Source organism: Protopterus annectens, chromosome 1.part1 (genome assembly GCF_019279795.1).
Source record: "Protopterus annectens isolate FY-2018-M chromosome 1.part1, PAN1.0, whole genome shotgun sequence".
NCBI classification, from domain to species: Eukaryota; Metazoa; Chordata; order Ceratodontiformes; family Protopteridae; genus Protopterus; species Protopterus annectens.
Genome location: NC_056726.1, coordinates 846,318,475 through 846,339,303, shown reverse-complemented (window position 1 = coordinate 846,339,303; position 20,829 = coordinate 846,318,475). Strand labels below are relative to the sequence as shown.

The following is a 20,829-nucleotide window of genomic DNA, read 5'->3' as shown; positions in this document are numbered from 1 at the left end:
CTTGTTGCAACACCGGCAAAAGTGTCTCTCCCTTGTCCACTAAGGGAATCCCAACAACTGCAGAGGACATTGCTAACCCCCAGGCCATAGTGGCTGCATTTGCTACACCAAATGAAACAGGGAAAAAGAAGAGTGGACTGAGGAGCCAGCTTGGCCACAGCAGAGTCTCTCGCCTGAGTGTGAGGCAAATTAGTAGCTTGCAGTGGTGACAAAGGCTGCGTAGTTAACTTTTTAAACACTTTTATTGAATTATCACTTGGAACATAGGCAAAAATACATCTATATAAAAGAAAACAAACCATGTGAGGAACTTCTTCTAGCTAAGAATTATGAGTAATGATCCTTGAGATATAAGAAAATATTTATTGACAGTTAATCAGATAAATGTTTGTTGGCTGATCAGCATTAAATACTCCAAAATATTGTTCCTGTATAGTCAAAACCACCACACCTCCCATGCACTGTATATTATAATCTCTTGAAGTAGATACTTCACAATAAAAAACAAGTGACTGTACTATTTTTGAAATATTACCAGCTTGTGCTGCTTAGTTTCCAGGGGAAAGAGATGCCATTTTCACCTTTAACATGAAACAAACTACCAGTTCTATGGTTGGTCCTTCTTCTAGCCGCAAAACAAGAAAGTTAAGTAAACAGCCTTTTCTAACAATTTGCCTCAGCCACAAGTACATGACTGGTGTGGCCAAAGATTGTTCCTCAGACCACTAATCTTTTTCCCTGGATTCTTCTTGTGTTGCTCATGTACTATGGACTGGTGGTTAACCACATTCTTTGAAGCTGTTGGAGGAGACTACTGTCAGTGTTGGGAGAAGGGCAGGGAAGGTACCCCTACTTAATCAGAATGTTATGCCCATCCTTGGAAAAGCTGTTGCTGTCATCCTGTTTGCCCTAATTTTCCTGTCAAAAAGGATTAGGAAAGTAAATATATATCTTGTGCTCCTGGACAGGAGTAGTTTACTGACTGGTTCAATGTCTTATACAGGCTAGTAATCTTTCTTATCAGGTGGCTTCTGGTGAGAGGAAAAGGGATTTCTCTTTTCCTGAAGAGGTTCAAGAAGCTGAATTTGGAGAGGAATGTGGTGGGACAGATACAGGTTTTTCTCTTTAGAGTCCTGATTCTGACTTAGAGAGAATGTTATCTGAATCTCCCTGTCAAGGAGTCTCTTTCTGAGTCTGTTTCCAGAATGTACCATTGTTTTCAATGGAAAAACACAGAGGTGTTGTAGTCCCCCCAAAAACTACTATCAAAAGTTACAACTGGAATTCCCAGAACATCCTCTCATCTCCCCAGTACTGCCAGCATTGGAGGACGTGTGTGTCACAGCCTGAAGTTTCCCAGATATCCAGCCTGCTACACCTAAAAAAGTGATGGAATGTATAAAATTCCAGTCTTTAAGATTTCTATCCACTCATCCCAGACCTGATCCAGCAGCCATAGCTTTAGTCAGTCCAGCTGTTGCCAAGCATTTTGTTAACTCTAATCCTTCCAAGAATGGTATCACAGTTTATAAATTTAGGGATTATAGGGTATGCTTCTGCATCTTTAAGTTTTAGAATTTTGAATTGTCAGCCTTGTATGTTAAAATTTACTCTGACTAATTGTGAAAGTATGAGGAATGTTTTATCTGCACTTCCTTCCTGTGAGTAAAAATCTGCTTTGTGTGGTTTAGTTTCTTCTATTTCTCAGGTCAAAGTATGGTTAGGGCTCTCCACTATATCCAGGGCTGTTGCCACTGGTACTATGTTGAGGAGGTTTGTCTAGCTGCATTCTCAGAACCTCCCAGAGGATATAAAAATGAGATTTTAAGTTCACCTTTAGATATTTAGCTTGTGGTCTCTGTGCTGGAGAGGTTAACAAAAATGTGATGGGCGGGGTAAGTTTGATACAGGGAATATCTCAAAATTGTCAGCCTCCCTTCTCCAAAATTTCCAACATTTTTTCTGTTCCCATGTCAGATTTTGGCAAAAGGCAAAACCGTCTCTGCAAAATGCTGGTAAGCAGATGTTTAAAAAACAATGGCAGAGAAGTTCCAAAAAGAAAGCAGGAACTCCCCAAAACAAAGGGCAGTCAAATAAATCAGAATAACAATTCAAGGGACCTCATATTTCCTACTACCACCCTGGCAGTCCCCTATCTTCCAGAAAGTCTGAATCTTCATTTCTGTTTTTGGCAAAAGATCGTTTCAGACAAATGAGTTCTGAGGCTGATTCAGCTGGGATACAAATAGCAGTGAAAAGAAATTCCTCCTTTCCAAGAAATTATTCCACATCCACCAGACCAAACCCCTGTGTTCCTTGAGAACTAATCCTTCTTTTATGCCTTAAATGGTATCCAAGTTTACTTTAAGCCAAAATATCCTTTGTTTGTACTTTCCTGAACTCCAAAATGAAGGAGAAAGTTCATATTGTTGATGTCCACAGACAACTCGGATACTATCTTTTTTTTTTTTATCATGCTTTTTTTTTTCAAAACAGGTTTATTGTTTTAACATATAAGAGAAATATCATAACAATTTTATACAAGTAATTAAAAATAGGTATTATTATAATATTCAACAAAACAACTAAAGTATTTACAAAGACATCCACTACAATCAGATCAATTAATTAAACTAAAATACCATGCTATTGAAATTAAAATTTTTTAACAAATTTTGTAAATTATCCCATACAATATAATAAGATGTTTTTCTATTTGTTCTTGTCCTAATTGTGTTTATTTCCATATGGAACACTATATTCATAACATTTTTAAATTCATTGAACGAAGGAGGTGTATCTGAAATCCAATTTCTAGTTATTATTTTCCTAGCCACTGCTAGAATAGACCGTAACAAGGGAAGCTTAACCTTTTTAACACTTTGAGGTACAGGTGTGTTGAATAATATAAGAGATTTAGAAATAATGAAATTATCTGTAAAAGAGCCTGCAAAATTCATTAATTGACTTCCAGTATTCTTTCAATTTTATACAGTCATAAAACATATGAGCCCAGTCAGCATTAATTTCTACATTACATCTCTTACATAAATTATCTTTATTATTTATTTTATTCATCATCAAATGTGTATAAAAAGATCTATGTAAAAATTTCCATGTATAAAGTCTCCAGACAATGGAAGATGTAGTTCTATAAGCAGATTCCAATATATATTGTTTATCTTGTTGATTTGGTGGGTCCCCATTAATAGAAGTGAAATAATTCCAGTATGAATCTACACTGTAAAAAGTTTCTTGTCTGATAATTTTATGTATGTATGAAAGTTTACCTTTATCAGAAACTTTATGTTGTAAATTTAATATCAAGTAATCAATCAGTGTTGGAATAGATTCTTTAACTGTTATAGACATTAGATCTATTTTATTAATAAGATGTTGTCTAAAGGTCTGAACCTCTAACCAGCAAGTTTCTCTTGGATCAAATTCTTGTTTTAAGAAATCTAGATTTTTAACTTTATTATCAGATATCAACTGATACCAGTACTTTAGATCATTATCTATAGCTAAATGAGTTCCTTCAGAAGTAGATGACAAAAGCATACCCTGAGTATACATTATAGGGAATACAATAAAATTCCATTCCCTATATTTAGGGTGCATGAATATAAAGTTACGATAACTAATAATAATATTTAATGGGTAACAAACCATATGTTTAGGTGTAATAGGTGAAGTACAAAATTCCTTTAGTAACCATAACATGGAGTTATTTACAATCATATTTTTATGTGTTAAGGAGATTTTCATGAAGTGTATACTAATTAGCTCCCAATAATCTTTCCATTTTGTGACATATGACTGATCTATTAATAAAGTAATAACTTTTACAATAGAAGAGATAGTATATAAATTAAAGTCTGGAAAAGAAATACCCCCTTGAGACCAGCTATTAGTATGTTTCTTTAATGTAATCCTAGGTCTATTAGGTGCCCATAGGAAATTTAACATTAGTGTATTCAGTTTCTTGATAATTATTTTTGTAGGTGGAAGTATTATTGATTGTATTAAGTATAAAATCTTGGGGAATATTATCATTTTAATAATTGTAAGTCTCTCCTCCATAGTAAAAACATATTATTCCAGGTATTAAAAGATTTTGTATATTAAGAAAACAGGTATTATAATTATTATATATAATAGATTTAATATCTTTAGATAGTATTATACCTAAATAAGTTATCTGACCTGAATTGGGTACATATTTAGTAAAATCACTAATGAGAATATTTTTCGTGTATATATAGGTAGTATTTTAGTTTTTTCTTCATTAAATATTAAACCAGAAATACTTTTAAAATTCATCATGTTATCAAATAGAGACTGCATAGAAGAATTAGATCCTGTTGATGTAATTAGAACATCATCTGCAAAAAGTTGAATTTTGGATGTTGTATTTTCATCTATTTCAAAACCCTCTATGTCAGTACTGTTTCTGATCAAATTAGCCAAAGGCTCCATTACTAAAGTGAATAATAGTGGAGAAAGTGGACATCCTTGTTTTGTACCTTTAAGAATGGGTATTTTTTGTGAAACATATGTTCCTACCTTAATATAAGCCAACGTTCCTTTGTATAAATGCTCAATTAGATTTACAAATGCATCTGAGAAGTTTGTGCACTTCATTAAGGTAAACAGATAGTCCCAACTTACTGAATCAAATGCTGAACTTATATCAAGACTAATAAGTGTTAAATCTTTCTTTTCCTATTTGCAAAATCTATTAATGTTAAAGTTCTTCTTATATTATCAAAAGTATTTCTATTTACAATGAAGCCTGTCTGATCTATATCTATAATGCCGGGAATGATTGTCTTCAATCTATCAGCAAAGATACTCATAAACATTTTATAATCAACATTAAGTAATGAGATGGGCCGATATGAAGAACATCTAGTTGGATCTTTATTAGGTTTTAAAATTGGCCAAATAAATGTGTATTGCCAAGATGGGGGTTATTAACTCAGTTTGGGCCAAAATAAAACCTTATGTATTAATGAATATGTACTTTTAGAAAGGATTTTATATATCTCTGGTATAATACCATCATTACCCGGTGCTTTGTTTGATTTAAGCTTATTTATTTGTGTAATAACTTCTGTATATGAAATACTCTTGTCCAATAGTTTACTCTGTTGTTTATTAAGCTTTTTATTAATGTTTGTGGTTATAAACTCCTTTATTTTATCTTTAGGTTCCATGTTAATGTTATTATGGTTAATTTTGTGAAAGTGATTTCTAAATTCATCTAGTATTTCTGGTATACTAGAAACATTCTTCTTTTTCCTTAGAGAAAAGATTTCTTTGATATGGTTTTGTTTATTCAACCTTTTTGTTTTATTTTTAAGTCTATGTAAGTATTTGGGGCTTATTGAATAAGACAACAACTTGTATTTCTCTAAAGTTATTTTAACTTTATGAGTTAAAATTTCTTTGTATTTCTCATTTAGTTTGTTTATTTCTTCAATAACTTTCTTGTCCATAATATTTTCTTTATTATTATGTTTATAAGAGTCTAATTTACTTTGAATATCTAACAATTCCTTATCCCAAGATTTCCTTTTATTATTATACCATCTGATACTTTGTCCATATAGATATGATTTTAAGGCATCCCAAACATAAACAATGGAGACTTCAGGAGTATTATTTATGTCTAAAAAATGTTTTACTTCTGAAAGTATATATTCTTTATAGTCTTTTAGTTGAGTTAAGTATGCTGGTATCCTTTTGATCTGAACATTATGAGTATTTTTATCATGAATTCAAAACAATTGAATTATGATCAGATATAGGACATGAAATGATTTTGGAATTAATTAAATCTGTTACCATCTGGTTAGAAATAAAGACTCTATCTATTTTTGAATAAGTTTTGTATCTGTTAGAAAAAAAAGGTGTATGGTAATGATTTTGAATCTATCTGATTATTAATATCATTCAAATGATAAGAATTAGCAAAATCATTTAAATGTTTTGCATTAGATGTAATTCTTCTTTTCCCTATAGTGGTAGTATCACTTTCATGTAGTATACAATAAAAGTCACCAGCTAAAATAATATCTCCTATAGAGAATGATATGATCTTATCAAGATGATGTTTCACTGTATTAATACCAATTCCAGATATCCAATATACATTAATTAAAGTGTAAGTCTTCCCATTAATTTGTATTGTAACCATACAAAACATTCCTTTGTCATCCTGATAAGACTTAATGGTTTTAGGAATGGGCATACTTTTATTCCATAAAACAGCCACTCCTCTTTTTTCTGAGTGTGCTCTGAACTAACCAATACTTTATTTTTGTTTGTGGCTAGTTTATCAATATCTTTTTTCAAGAGATGGGTTTCTTGCAGGAAGACTAAGTTGGCCTTATGTAAATTAATGTATCTTATTAGGCTTGCCCTTTTACATGGATTATTCAATCCATTAATGTTTAAAGAAATTCCTTTTAAAGATGTCATTTGGCATTTTTAAAACTTAAGAATCTTATGATCAAAATAACAAATAACAAGATAAGTAATGTTACATCTCCTCCTTTAGGTGTACCTTTAAATATAGCTGTATTTATTGAATCTCTTATGGGATTTCGTATAGGATTCAATTTTGTTTGTAGTGACAATGAATGTACAAAATATATTGTGGATGTCAAAACTATATACAAATAACAATGAACAAGTGAAAATAATGTAAGGATTAAACCTTGCATCCAGCCTGGAGTTATAAACTCCAACTTAGAGTAGTATTTACCACTCAAGTTAACCCCTACCCTAAGCAGCAGTACCTCAGCTACCACCTTATCAATTTAATACTAGTTATATTTAACTGAGGTTAACAGTTTTCAATTCAATTATCTAGCAAGACAAGACTACACATTTGGTAAAACAGCATCATATAAACTAAAATAAACCTTTTTTTTTTAAAAAACTGTTCATACTACTATATACATCCATGTAATATGAAACACTTGTATTCAAATAGCATTCAAATAATCTTGATGTTAGAAATCAAGAGGAGAGAAAAATAAGTTCTAACATTCATTTAAATCAAAAACTTTGGCTAATATGATTCAGACATTACATATATTAAGATGCATCTATTTTCTGTCATGTAAATGCAATTAACAGCTTCCAAAAAAAACCTTGAATTGCTTGTATATGAGCATTTACTCAAACTCATTATTGTCAATAGAATAAAATATTGTATTCAAGCGCTTTCGTCTTGTAAAAAGACTTCTTCAGAACTCTTGTTATTGAGAATGTGGGGAAGTGGGTATAATATACACAAACATAACATGGAATGTAAAGAATACAAAAAATGGGACATCTGTGATTTGATTGTGACAGAGAGGAAAAAGAAATGCTACAATTGAAAATGTACTTGATAATTTGTATGCAGCTGAAAAAATGATAATGACAGTGTAGGTAAAGACAATCCCTGGGATTCATTAACATGTATATTAAGTGTACACTAATTGTCAGACAACACAAGCATAACTCACACTTTCCTCCTCTTTCTTTAATTTTCCTACTTATTTTCTTGCAGCCTTCATAAAGGTTACCACAAAGTGCAGACTACATGTACATTTATTGTAATCTTTGTGAGTGACTAGGCAGTACAACAATGTAGGGATGTCCTTAAATACAGATCGTGTACATTTAGTGTAGGTATTAATGAATCTGTCCCAGTACTGGGGATGATGATGACAGTAATTTTGAAATAAGTGGTAAGAATGAAGAAAGTGAAAATGAAAATGATTTTGTGCCTATTGAACATACCTGGTTATGAGACAAACGAAGATGGGGTTAGTGAATAGAGGATGAAGTGAGGCAAGAAGGGACATATAGGTTAGATATACAAGCAAAGAATAGGCTTAAATTATTCAGTAGTGACAAGGATGAGGAAGTAAGGGATAATGAGATGGAACAAAAAGGAGGAAGGTACTTTAGGAAAACATCGGTTGAGGAAAGAGTGAAAGATAGGAACAAAGTTAACAGTAATTTCACCAAAACTTAAAAAGGAAAGGAAAGGAAAAGAATAATTTTGGATTGGTATTACTGAATGTAATAACATAATCAATAATACAATCAGGTTTTGCTTGAGTGAACACAGATGTTAAATTGTTATTGGATAGTAGATTTGTGTCAAAAGAGAAAAGGCTACTGACACAGAAAATATAGGGTAGCAGGATCTTGTGGAATTTAGGTTCTGATTTATGTTTCACTACTGTAGTATTATTCAGGAATGCCAATGTAGAGATAATGAATTATATAATGGTTAAGACTGGGAAGGTATCTAGGGTGGATCTGAGAATTGCAGGAAAAGTGTTAAGAATTATTTGGACATAAGTATAAACATCAGTAAATGATGAATGTTAATTAGGTTCTATATTATATCCTCGAACGCTTAAAAAAGCGAACGCCGATTGATCGAACTTATTTTTGCGAAACTGCAAAATATCGAAGCAGCAGAAACTCAAATTTTTTCCTAGGGAAAGAATTCAGTTGTCCGTTTCTGTTGCTTCGGTATTTTCAGTGTTATCGTGGAAAGTTACCGGTCAGATTCAGGTGAGTGTTAGGGTGATTTAGGTGAGTTAGGGTTAGGGCTTTGGTTAGGTGTGTGTGCGATTGAGTGGACATGAGGGTTAGGGCAGATTTAAGTGAGTTAGGGTTAGGGAGCGGGTGAGGTTGAGTGTGCGATAGTGACGGACATTAGGGTTAGGGTTTGGGTTAAGGTAAGTGGGTAGTTAGTGGTGTGTGCATAGTTTAGTGTAGGGTTATGAATCAGATTTTAGGTGTATGTGTGTGGATTTCTGTTTGTTTGGTGTGCTTGTATTGTGTGTATGTGTTTTGGATCAGCGATTTTTTTTTCCCTGGGAAAAAAATTGCTGCTCTGACAGTTCGAGATTGTAAGCTTTCGCTTAAATCAGGTCGATCAATCAGTGTTCGCTTTTTTAAGCATTCGATGATATAATATAGACCCGTTAATTATGCCTATTGTTATTGTAAATGTGAGTATGATAATACCGGGAGACTTAATGGTGGCCTTTGGAAAAGAAGATAGTTTACAGGATATGAAGAAGAGCCATAAAGTGTTAAAATATGAACATTTACAGGTAGGTATTGAAAAGGCATATACATATTTTAGGGCATCCTTGAGGATAGAAATAGATTACATAATCTTTCAGAGGATTTTCAAGGAAAAAGAGTTGGTCAGTAATAACCAGTTTTACAGTCATATAGCAGTATGGATAAGTATCAGGGAAAATGAAGAAGGAATTAGAAAGAATATTAAGAAATTGTTAAGAAAATTAGTAATTAAAGTAATATTGATTTAAGAAGTTACACTGTTATGATTATACTGCTATAATTATAAATGTTGGATGGAATGGTGGTTACATTTTAAAAATAAACATAAAAGGTCTATATGTCTGTCTGTTTCATAGGTTCATAGGTTCATAGGTTCATACTAGGCTATCTGCCCGAGGGCATTTACAAGCCTAGCCCATAGTTTTGTGGCTTACGCCACCCCTTTAGTATGGGGAACTATACCCATTATTTTGCTGTGCCTCTGTTGAGCAGTGACACTGAGGTAATCCCTGGGGTATATCTGCGATCTCCCATCCATTGGTCAAGATTTCTCTTGAACAAGGCCAGCGAGGTGCTCTGCCTCACATATACTGGGATTTTATTCCACAGCATAGGGAGTCTTTGGGTGATGAATCTATCCCTCCAGCACGTCCTATTAATAGCCGTGTCGAGGTTTAAGTCTCCCTTGTGGCTCTGACGGATCTAGATTTTTGAGGTGAAGCATATTCATCAAATCTGGGTTTGACATGGCCTTGTATGTTAGGCAAAGGTCACCTCTGAGCAGCGGTAAGTGACTGAATAGAGCTGGAGTTCTTTCAGTCGGGCAGCATAGGACAGATGTTTGAGACCCTTTATCCTTTTGGTGAGGAACTTTGTGGCCTCTCCAGCTGCTGCAAGTGTCGGGTCAGATACATTCAATGGGGCATTGTACTCAATCATTGGCCTGATGAGTGATGAGTATAGGGAGACTATGACCTCCCTTGATCTAGATGAGAATCCCTTCATGATAAGGTGGGCAATGTAGAAGGTCTTCCTAACTACTTTAGCTACATGGGTGTTGAATGACAGACTACTATCAACCTGGGTCCCCAGGTCCCTGATAACTTCTTCTGTACTCAGTGGATTGCCACCTATTTGGTAGCTAGGGGTAACCTTGTTTTTCCCGAAGGGTATGACTATGCATTTTTGGCATTTAACTTTAGGCCATGGCTCTGGCACCAGTTATCCGTTTCTGTGAGACCCTTCTGAAGGATATCTGTGTCAGATGTGTTTTCTACTATGGCGCCCAGTTTGCAGTCATCTGCAAACTTTGTCAGCCATAACCCTCCTGTGTTTGCTTGTACGGAAAAGTAGATGCCAAACAAGAGTGGGCCCAGGACTGAGCCCTGTGGTACACCACTTGTGACAGGCTTTGAGTCTGACATGGCGCCAGCAACTCTGACCCTGTGGGTTCTGTCACTCAGCCAGTTTGCAACCCATCTTGTGATGTATGGGTTAACATTTAAGCTGATGAGTTTTCAATGATACCCGTGGGGTATTGTATCAAAGGCCTTCGCCAGATCGAGGTAGGCTGTATGGACTGCCTTTCCCTCATCAATGGCTTTGGTGACTGTTCGAAAAAGTCAACCAAGTTTAGAAGGCATGATCTGCCTTTGACAAAGCCAAACTGGGATGGATCCAAAGTCTGCAAATTCCTATGTCTTTATTTATGAGGTCCATTATGATCCTCTCCATGGCTTTGCAGATAAGGCTTGTCAAGCTAATGGGCGGTAATTTCAGGGTCGGTGGAGGCACCGCCTTTGTGAAGTGGGACCACAGTTGCAGTGCGCCACTCCTGGACGTATCCAGAGGTAAGACTATGATTAAACAGCTGTCCTAGCTGTGGGTTTAATTCCTCGTTGAGTTCGTGGAGCACACAGCCGGGGACACCATCAGGTCCCATGGATGCTGTGTTTTTTGCTTTGGAGAGAGCAGTTCTCACTTGGGTGTTGGAGATGTTTGGGGGGCTGCAATCGCTTGGTATAGATATCTCTCCTTTTGGGGGGGAGGGGGGGGTTTGAATTGCCTGAACTGTTTTTTGCCACATGTTACTGCATACTGTTCTAGTTAAGCTGTAGCATAGCCCAGTTTCAGGTTTACTGTTTCTGGGTCTGTTTTGTAACTTATTAGCATCAAATTCAAGCCATCTTTATTGGTGAAAGCCCTTCTGCACCCTTGTGGGAGGAGAGTGCTGTCTGGGTCTCATCTAATCGAAGGTGATTGGACTAGAGCTCAGAGAGTGCATCCTTATTAGTTAGCTTGAGTTAAAAGGGTTATTTCTTGTTTTATTTAAGCCCTGTGTTTGCATGTAGCACACCATCGTACACTGCCACATAACAGTGGTTACCATTGGTGTTTATAGACAGAAACGTTTTGCTTGTGAATTTTTCCCTTAGCACTTTGCTTGTGGTCCTCCAGAGGGTTTTCACAGCCCTGTTCTACTGTCAGGTGTAACACTAAGCCTAGCCTCAGAGGTACTGACACACCTCTCACTCATTAGCCATTTGTAAGTGCTACCTCTTTTTCCTGACCATATCAATTTACCTAACACTATGGATGGACAATTTCCCACAGTTTCTCCAGCCAGCTTGGTCAACATGTGTATCCTGAGGCAGTATAGCAACTGCCTCATGTTCTTCGACAACTCCCTACTCCTAAACAGTCTTTTGGCTTTTCCCGGTTAGGGGTCGCCACAGCGGAACTCTGGTCCGCTACTGATTGGCAGTGGATTTTTACGGTGCTGAGTTGCCAGCTCGGCGTCCATCTTTCGAAGAAGGCACACCCATTCATGCACCTACGTGCATGTCTTTAGATGCCACTCGACCACGGGGAGGACATGCAGACTCCACGCAGAAGGCGCTCAAGCCGAGAATTAAACGGGAGAACATCTTGCTGTGAGGTGGCAACGCTAACTGCTACACCACCGCAGCCCCACCTACTTCTATTCCACACAAATCCAACATGTGAGAGATGCAAATTTATTAAGAACCTTCAATCCATGCTCTCTCATTTGCCAGTCAGTACATATGACGATGACCGGGTTGTCAGCATGCACACCTCACTTCCTACTCCACCCAAACACACACCACACATACCTACATATGCAGAAGTCCTTACCAGAAACATACCTAAACACCAGAGACCTCCCAAACACAAAATACAAGTATGCTGCACATAATTCTTTATCTGCGGAACACACTACACATAATAGCTTATGCCCCAGTGTCTCACCTGACAAGCCCTTAAGGCAAACCACAAAACCATGCATATTAGTCATAGTTGAGTCCATCGTGAGACACATAGATGCCCCTCTCACCAGGCTGGATAAGGGAAAGGTCATGGTCAGCTGTATGTCATCACACATGCACTCAAGTCTCTCAACAACAGGTACTGTTATGACTCCGTCATAGTCCATGTTGGTATGAACAACTTGAGATGTACCTCTCTGGACTATATAAAGAGAGACATGACTAAACTTTCAGACTATGTGTCTCAGGCAAGTATGTCCATAGGCTTAAGCAGCGTTTTACCTTCACCTAGGATGATGTCTCAATGCAAACAGGAAATAATTGACTTTAATAATTGGCTTGGTTTCTGGTGTCATTATAAGGGAAGCCCGTATCTGTCAGCCTGGGATGACATTATCGACAGACCTCAATGCTTTGTTGAGATGGTTTTCATCTGTCATCCCTGGGATTTTGGGTAATCTCCAAGCGAAGTACCTCACGGGAGGTTCCGTGCAGCTTTGGGCAGGGTGTGGGCGTAGCTGAAATGATTGTCATGTGTCCGACAGCTAGCTGTCTTAGCATGTAAATAACAGTATGGCTATTAATAACAGTATGTGACACTTCTGTAAAAGTAGCGCGTCACTGTTAGATGGTTAGCACTTTATTACATAAAAACATTATCGCTTAACAAACATTTGTATGTGCCACACATTATTAACGGTATTATCGCCTAGGTATTCATCTGACATCTGACCTCCTGCAAGGTACTTAATTTGGAGATTGCCTTATCCAACGCGTGTGTAAATACACGCATATATACAGACATATATGCTCTGTATACATGCAACTGCATGTATACAAACTAAATAAATTCCATGTATGGATTTACAATACTGACTGCATTGGAAAAGGAGAAATTCCTAGCTTATAATAACACCATCGCACAGCTCACCTTTGCGCCAAACACTCTGTATACCCATTCCCCAAATATTTGCCTAGTCGCACACCTAAACACAAAATTTGCATCTGTTTCTATTATACGTACTGCCTCCAATAACTTTGTGGACTCAGAAATGTCCTAGCAATACCAGTATAAGTGTCCGTATTTTCTGCCCTTAATCCACGTAGAGCTGTTAGGAACTGGATTCAGTTTCTCAGGTTGACGGTAGAGTTTATGGGTTACGCTGTGGTATTTGTTAAGAAAAATAGTAAAGTGAGTTTTGAAGAGGATCACCTTGATCTTCAGTAAGGACGCACAAACATCATTGGGTGATGAGGACTTGTTCCTCTGCCTACTTGCACATATCAAACAGTACCAGGATTTGCATGTTTTGAAATGACATTGTTCTGTTTTTTATCTGATTTGAATTGCTGATATTGAGTTGTACTGTGTTTCTCAAGAATAAAGTGAAAATAAATTGCGTTCCAATTCTATGTTTTGAAATTACATCGTTCTGTTTTTTATCTGATTTGAAATGCTGCTATTGACTTCTGCTGTCAAGGCCAGGAGACAAAAATATTCATGAGCGCTTGCCTAGGAGGCATGTTTGGGGCGGGCTTTGCTACTGCGCATCCTGCGAGGTACTTCACTTGGAGATTGCCGGATTTTGACTACTGGCTAAGGTTCTTGCCACCCCCATAATGCCTTTTTTAAGCAGTGTCTCAAGGACACTTGCCCAAAGGTTCTTCAGCTTTGTTAACTCCAATGCCCTGGACCAGCTGGTTGATACCACCACAAAGGGTGCCAACATCCTGGATCTGGTGCTTACCGATATGGGTGATCAGTGTAGCACCCCTACTGTGAGGTGTTCCCTGGTGAGATTTGAACACAAATCAGTCTCATTTGAAATAACTATCACACCTGACCCCCCCCCCTCCCAGCAGCAACTAAACTAAAAAATTTCTCCAAAGCAGATTCTAACCTCTTACAGGATGGTATAAATAGCTTCACTCACCTACCCCTTCTGATGGAACTGGCAACTATGCAGAGTTCTACACCAATGCTTTATACAAACATCAGTATAACTGCATTGACTTGGCCATACCTGATAGGACCAAAACAAACTCCTCAAGAAAGAGCAAACCTGCCTGGTGGACAACTGCCATTAACAGGCTTTACAATAAGAGGAAAAAATTGCTATGTAAGACTGAAGGAGTGAGCCCTAAACTGGAAACACTCCCTCCTCAGCTTAAACAAGCAAATAAGACTTCTCGTGAAGTCCTCCAAAACAAACTATGAATCCAAATTACGTTCTCTCAAATAAAGACAACCATACAGTATTATTTAGTTATATCCATAACCTAAAAGGAAGGGCCCAGATTTGTGCTGAACTAGTAGTTAATGATACCACATAGACTGAGCCTGTGGACATAACTAACCTGTTGGCCAACAGGTTCTGTAAAAACGTCACTCCCCTGTCCCTGACACATGTACCCCACGACATCCTTACCACTTGTCCCCTACCTTGTATCTCTAAAGAGCCTGTCATAAATACCCTCTCTACAGCCAAAAACACAGTATCTGTGGGACTTGATAACATCCCAGGCTGTGTCCTACATAGGTTCCAACAAGAATTAGCAACACCATTGGGTACTCTCTTCAGTCATATTCTAAGCACTAGCTTCATCCCAGCTAAATGGAAAGTGGCCACCATTATTCCCTTGCACAGAGGTGGTGCTTCCACTGACCCCGGGAACTATAGCCCTATTAGCCTGACTAGCCTTATTTGCAAGGCCATGGAACAAATCATCATGGACCTTGTCAACAAAGATATAGGTAATCTCCAAACACTTGACCCTACTTAGTTTGTATTTTCCAAAGAGAGGTCATACCTGTTAAACCTGGTGGAGATTTTCAAGGCATTCGTCAAGGCACTGGGTGAGGGGAAATATGTGCATACAGCTTACCTAGACTTAGCCAAGGCGTTTGACACTACCCCCACTCGAGCATCATTGATGAACTCACCCTGGTAGGTATCAACCCTGATATCGTTAGATGGCTCGCTAATTGGCTCACTGATAGAACCCATATAGTCAAAATAGGGGAATCCACCTCCAACAGCAGACATGTAACCAGTGGTGTTCCACAGGTATCTTTCAGTGGACCTCTGCTGTTTGGAATCTATTTCTCTGAAGTACAAGCAAAAACTAAAGGTCTGTGGCTGACAACGTTTGATGATGACTGCAAACTGAGAGCGGTCATAGAATCTCCATGTGATGTCAACATCCTACAAAAAGGTCTTACACAAACAAATGATTGGTGCCAAAGTCATGGCCTTAAATTCAATACAAAAAAATGTATTATCATCCCTTTTGGTAAGGACACTCTTCCTGCTAACTACCACATCAACACCAACACCTTAAGTATGCACTCACTGGTGAGAGATCTGGGCACACAGGTTGACAGCAACTTTATCTTTGACCACCATGTCTCCACAGTGGTAAGAAGGGCATTTTCTATTGTTCATCTCATAAGTAAGGGCATTGCCTCCAGAAAAAAAGAAGTTATAACCTCTATGTATTCTTCCCTCATCAGGCCAATAATTGAGTACAGTGCCCCTTTTGGTATGTACCTTTCCAAGCACTTGCAGCAATTGGAGAGAATACAGAGGTTCCTCCCAAGGAAAATTCAAGGTATTCAGCATCTGTCCTATGTGGATCATCTGAAATCAGTGTCACTTTATTCTGTTTCATACAGACTACTGTGAGGTGATCTCTGCCTTGCATACAAGGCAGTCTCTGACCCTGCTTTATTGGAAATGCTGCATCTCCTTATGTCAAATGATACACGGTTTACTTGTTCTAAAGAACTTAACCTCGTATGTGACATTAATAGAACCTGCTGGAGGGACAGATTTTTCTCCATGAGGGCCCCACACCTTTGGAACAGAATACCACTTCATGTCAAACAGCGCATCTCATTGGCCCTCTCCAAATACAGTCTGGATGATTGGATGGGTAACTGTAATTTCACCCTGGGGGGTTGACCTGTATCCCTCTTGGATGGGGCAATAGGTGCTGATCGTGGAAATAAGGGTAGAACTTGGCTATGCTTGTAAGGGCCCTAGGGCCATTAGCCCGGTAACATCCTATGGTCCTATGATATGCAGATTGCAATAGAATATGTTATGGAAAATGAGATAATGTACCAATTTTGTGTTAGAGTTGGATTAAGCATTACAAATGAATAGTCATAATATGTATAAAGACAAATATATGAAAAAACAGAGAATACAGAATTCATTACATAAACAAAGATATTTATAAGAAAGAGAAAAGAGGTCTTTCCTTTATTAGCATTTTTAAGACGATGTACATATAAGAGTAATAAAGGATGGTGAAGGTCAATAAATGCAAATAATAGATTATTTTAAACTAATTTGTTCAGTGTAGGTAGAAATAATTAAATGTTTGGAATTTACAGTAAATTTAAAAAAATAGTATCATTACAACAATAAAAAGAGAGATTATGGTTCAAGAGATGAATATGTCTTTGAAACATGTAAATGAACAGTCATTTCATGGGCTAGATGGAATAGATTGCAAGTTATATCAAGAAATAAGTGAGGAGTAAAAACCTAATGAGTAGAAAGAGAAGAGCATAGTTGATTAAAATAAGTAAAAAGGTTAATAATAGTTATATGCAAATGTAAGAGGATATACGGAATAAGGTATAAAGTCCTTGAATGATTATAAGATTATTATGAAATTATGTTAAAGCATATTTGAAAAAAATGTTGAGAATTTTTTAATAGTGTATATGGTGGTAAGGTAAGGAAATGTTACTGTTAAAGGAAATGGTGGATGAGATAATATATGGTTCAGGAGAAGTGAAATTAGTTGTAGGTGATGTAACGTTAGTCATGATCAGTTATGAAGAATATTGTGTTTTCTGGAACATAAGGGAAGGTATTTCATTTGCTAAAAAAGCCTACAAAAATAGTTCATCTACAGTGATAGTGGATGGCAAAGTGAAGAAATCAGAGTAGTAACAAGTGTCAGAAAAGGCTGCGCTTTGAGAAGTATGTTTACGTTTATGATTAACACAGTAACAGTGAAGGTTAAGATTAAATTGAGAAAGGCAAAATTGTATTTTAAGAATAAAGTGAAGGTACCCTTATTATCATCTTGTACAGATGATATAGTGGTGGATACAAAATAAAGGATGGATAACGGAGGCAATAAAATAAGTATTTAAATTATAGATGGTAGTTCAAGTAAAGAAAAGTGTAAGAGCATAGAGGTAGTGACAATAGGGGATATTACTTTTCTGTTACAGAAATTACAATACTACATCTGACATTTTGAAAAAAGGGAAGGTAGTTATTGAGCAATGGTATAAAGTTCTGGAACAAATTAAAGAGATTGCAGGGTTTTGGGGAATGTCTTAGGTTATCATTCAAAAATATATTTATTTTCTAATTTGGTAACCGTGAAAAAAGTTGGGGGCTTTGGGTTGTGCATATCTTTACATTTATAAAAGTAAAGGATAATTACATATTTTCAGTAATAGGAGAATAAAGATTAAATCCAGATCCAGTAAAATGAAAATATTTGTGTGTAAAAAGTAACAGAACAGAACTGGGATTGATTACCCAAGTGATACATTTAGTAAAATTGGATTTATTTTGAAAATAACATTCTTTCTCTCCATTCTTTAACACAACCACAGGTGTTCCCTAAGGATCCATACTGGGGCCCCTTCTGTTCAACATTTTCATCAACAACTTCCACACCACTCATAGTCAAGGTATCCAATGTGCACATGACTCATTGTCTGCACTGCCAAGTCCACATAGGAACTACAGCAGCTCACCCAAAGTGCCCTCACTTCTACTGAAACTTGGATGACCAGTAATCATCTCGCTCTATACCCAAACAAAACTAAACTTGTGCTATTTATCCCTAAAAAACACTACCCTAAACAAAAATGAATTCAGTATTCATTCTCAAAATAATATTATCATTGAAGTTGTTCCAAATACAAAACTACTAGGTGTCATCATAGATGAAAACCTAACATTTGACCTACATATTCACAGTAGTATTAAAAAAAGCATCAAAAACTAGGCATCCTTTATAGACGCAAATAATTCCTCAACCACTCCGCAAAACTGTCCCTAGCCTCTTCCTTTCTGCCACAATTTCTTCTGTATGGTGCCCCTCTTCTGACCACATTTAGTCCTGTTTGAAATCCAAACCTGACACATGCTGCCATAAAATTGCTAAATCTGCAACCAATGCAAAATGTTCATCTCACTCTACTGTTCCTCATTATGCTTAGTAAATTGGCTGCAACTCCCACATTATCTTTCATATTTGCCATTAATCACTGCACACAGATTTATATACAAGCCATGAAATCGACCTGCCTTTTCCTCTCTACTTGCTCAGTACCATCCAGATGGACCTCTCCAATCTGAAAACCAATTGCTCTTGAATGTAGAAAAGCCAAACCTCTCAGCTGGTCATCTATTCTACACCTTTACTATTGCAAAACTGTGGAATACCCTCCCACCATCAATTAGGACTACCAGCAGTCCAGCTCTCTTTAAAAATTCCCTGAGAGAACACCTTTCTTCTCTGTGGTAGTGCACATGTGCCAAAACAGCATTCCTAACTGATACTGACTCCCTCCTCTATACTACCACACCTTAATTTATTATTACTCTGATATATCTATCTCAGAAGACTTACTTAATTACAGTGCTGGTACTGCTTGCTATATTTTGATTACCTATATTCAAGCTTATTACTTCATAAGTGTTAATTACTCAGACTAACCTACTTACATAAGTATAAATTAATTATCCTAACTTGTTATATTGTAATTGTGTAATCCATTTTATCCTTGATATTGTACTCTATTACTGTACCTCTGATTAAAATTGTCAACTGCAACCTTTCAATTTTTATGGAACTGATCTATTGGGCTGTATTGTATTTTGTGTACTGTATATTGTTTATATTATGAATTTTTATTTTAGTGTGGAGCTTTTCTCCCAGGGTCTCCACTGAAAATGAGCTCACTATGGCCCAGTGACCATCCCGGTAAACAAATGCAAATAAATAAATAAAAAGGAATTATATGTCAAATATTACAGAGTATGCATGATGAAGTTTGAGAAGAAAAAGAGTTAAGAAGACTGAATAATATAAATATTGAAGAAATGAGCAGATATTTAAGTAATAAGATATATAAATGTACAAATATATATATATATATATATATATATATATATATATATATATATGTACATAAATTGCTCTTTTTTTCGGTAGGTGCTATGGGATCTTTTGCATTCGCCTGAGCTACCGCCAAACTTAGGCAGATGTGACCATTGTCTTAAGTCTCAACCAATGTAAATAAAAATGTGGTGCAAAGTAGTGTGTGATCATTCACTATAATCAAGAGATGTATGCTTGCATTTGCTTGCTGTATTCCCTGTTATTAATTACTTTGAAAACATTCTAGGTATGATTCAGCTTTACTTGCAGCTGAATTGTTCTGAATTATTTCTTGGGAGTTTGCCTGTATTTCTCACTAAACTGTATGTGAGTCTGTATTTGTATTGTAGTGTGTAAGCTGACAATAACAAGGAAAGTACATACATGAAATGCATGTTAACATCTTGCAAACACTTTCTGATGTCCTGCATCTTGTATATGTCCATTAAGTGAAACTTTCACTTATTACAGTTTTATAAAAGTAAAACTTTCTGCAATATGATTCATGTTTTAATATATATTTTATGTAGATCTGAAGGACCTGCTCCGGATCTTGTTGGAAGAACTGATCCAGCGTCTAAAGGTTTGATGCATTATTTGTAAAATATAGTGTGTATAATGAATATAGTATTTTTAGAGTATGGCATATTCCTTTAACTACTTTAGAATATAAGGGTAAATCCTTATCATGTCAAGCTTATCTGATTGATGGAAACCAAGCCTCTTGCCAGATCCAAACTCGTCCTGCAATTGCTTCAGGACTTGAGATTCCTTAAGATCCTTCACCTCCTGTAATTCTGTGGGTTTAACTTTCAGATATTGTTTGTCATAGTTAAGTGTTACTTATATTTTTGTCTTTTCTTGTAGAAATTCATCCTCTTACATATTTTGATTAAATTATCGCATCTCCTTGAAAAAAATATATATATATATAAATATATTGTGTGTGTGTGTGTGTGTGTAGTATTGCTGTACATATTTGGTATAGAACAGTAGGATAGGTTTATGTTCTGCATATTTCTATACTACAATTGTTGCTGTTTATTCTGATAGTTGTCATAATTGCTGTCTCTGGTGTTTTTCAACTGTTATTGTGCAGTGTTTTGTGAGTAGGAGTTTTTTTCGTATCATGGATAAAACAAGACAAACTTATATTTGTGTGTGGCTGTAACATTCCACCTCAGAGCAACCATGATGTCTTAAGCAGTATCATAGCTAGAATGGG

At 36.4% G+C, this 20,829-nt stretch overlaps 1 protein-coding gene across 1 annotated transcript in view; it reads left to right on the top strand.

Annotated features, from left to right (window-relative positions):
* LOC122815150 (probable E3 ubiquitin-protein ligase HERC1) overlaps positions 1-20,829 on the top strand; it is a 5,886,073-nt gene that overhangs the window by 3,828,705 nt on the left and 2,036,539 nt on the right. The window contains exon 46 of the mRNA XM_044087407.1: positions 20,135-20,187. Coding sequence (XP_043943342.1) covers positions 20,135-20,187 — 53 coding nt within the window. The remainder of the gene's footprint in view (positions 1-20,134; positions 20,188-20,829) is intronic.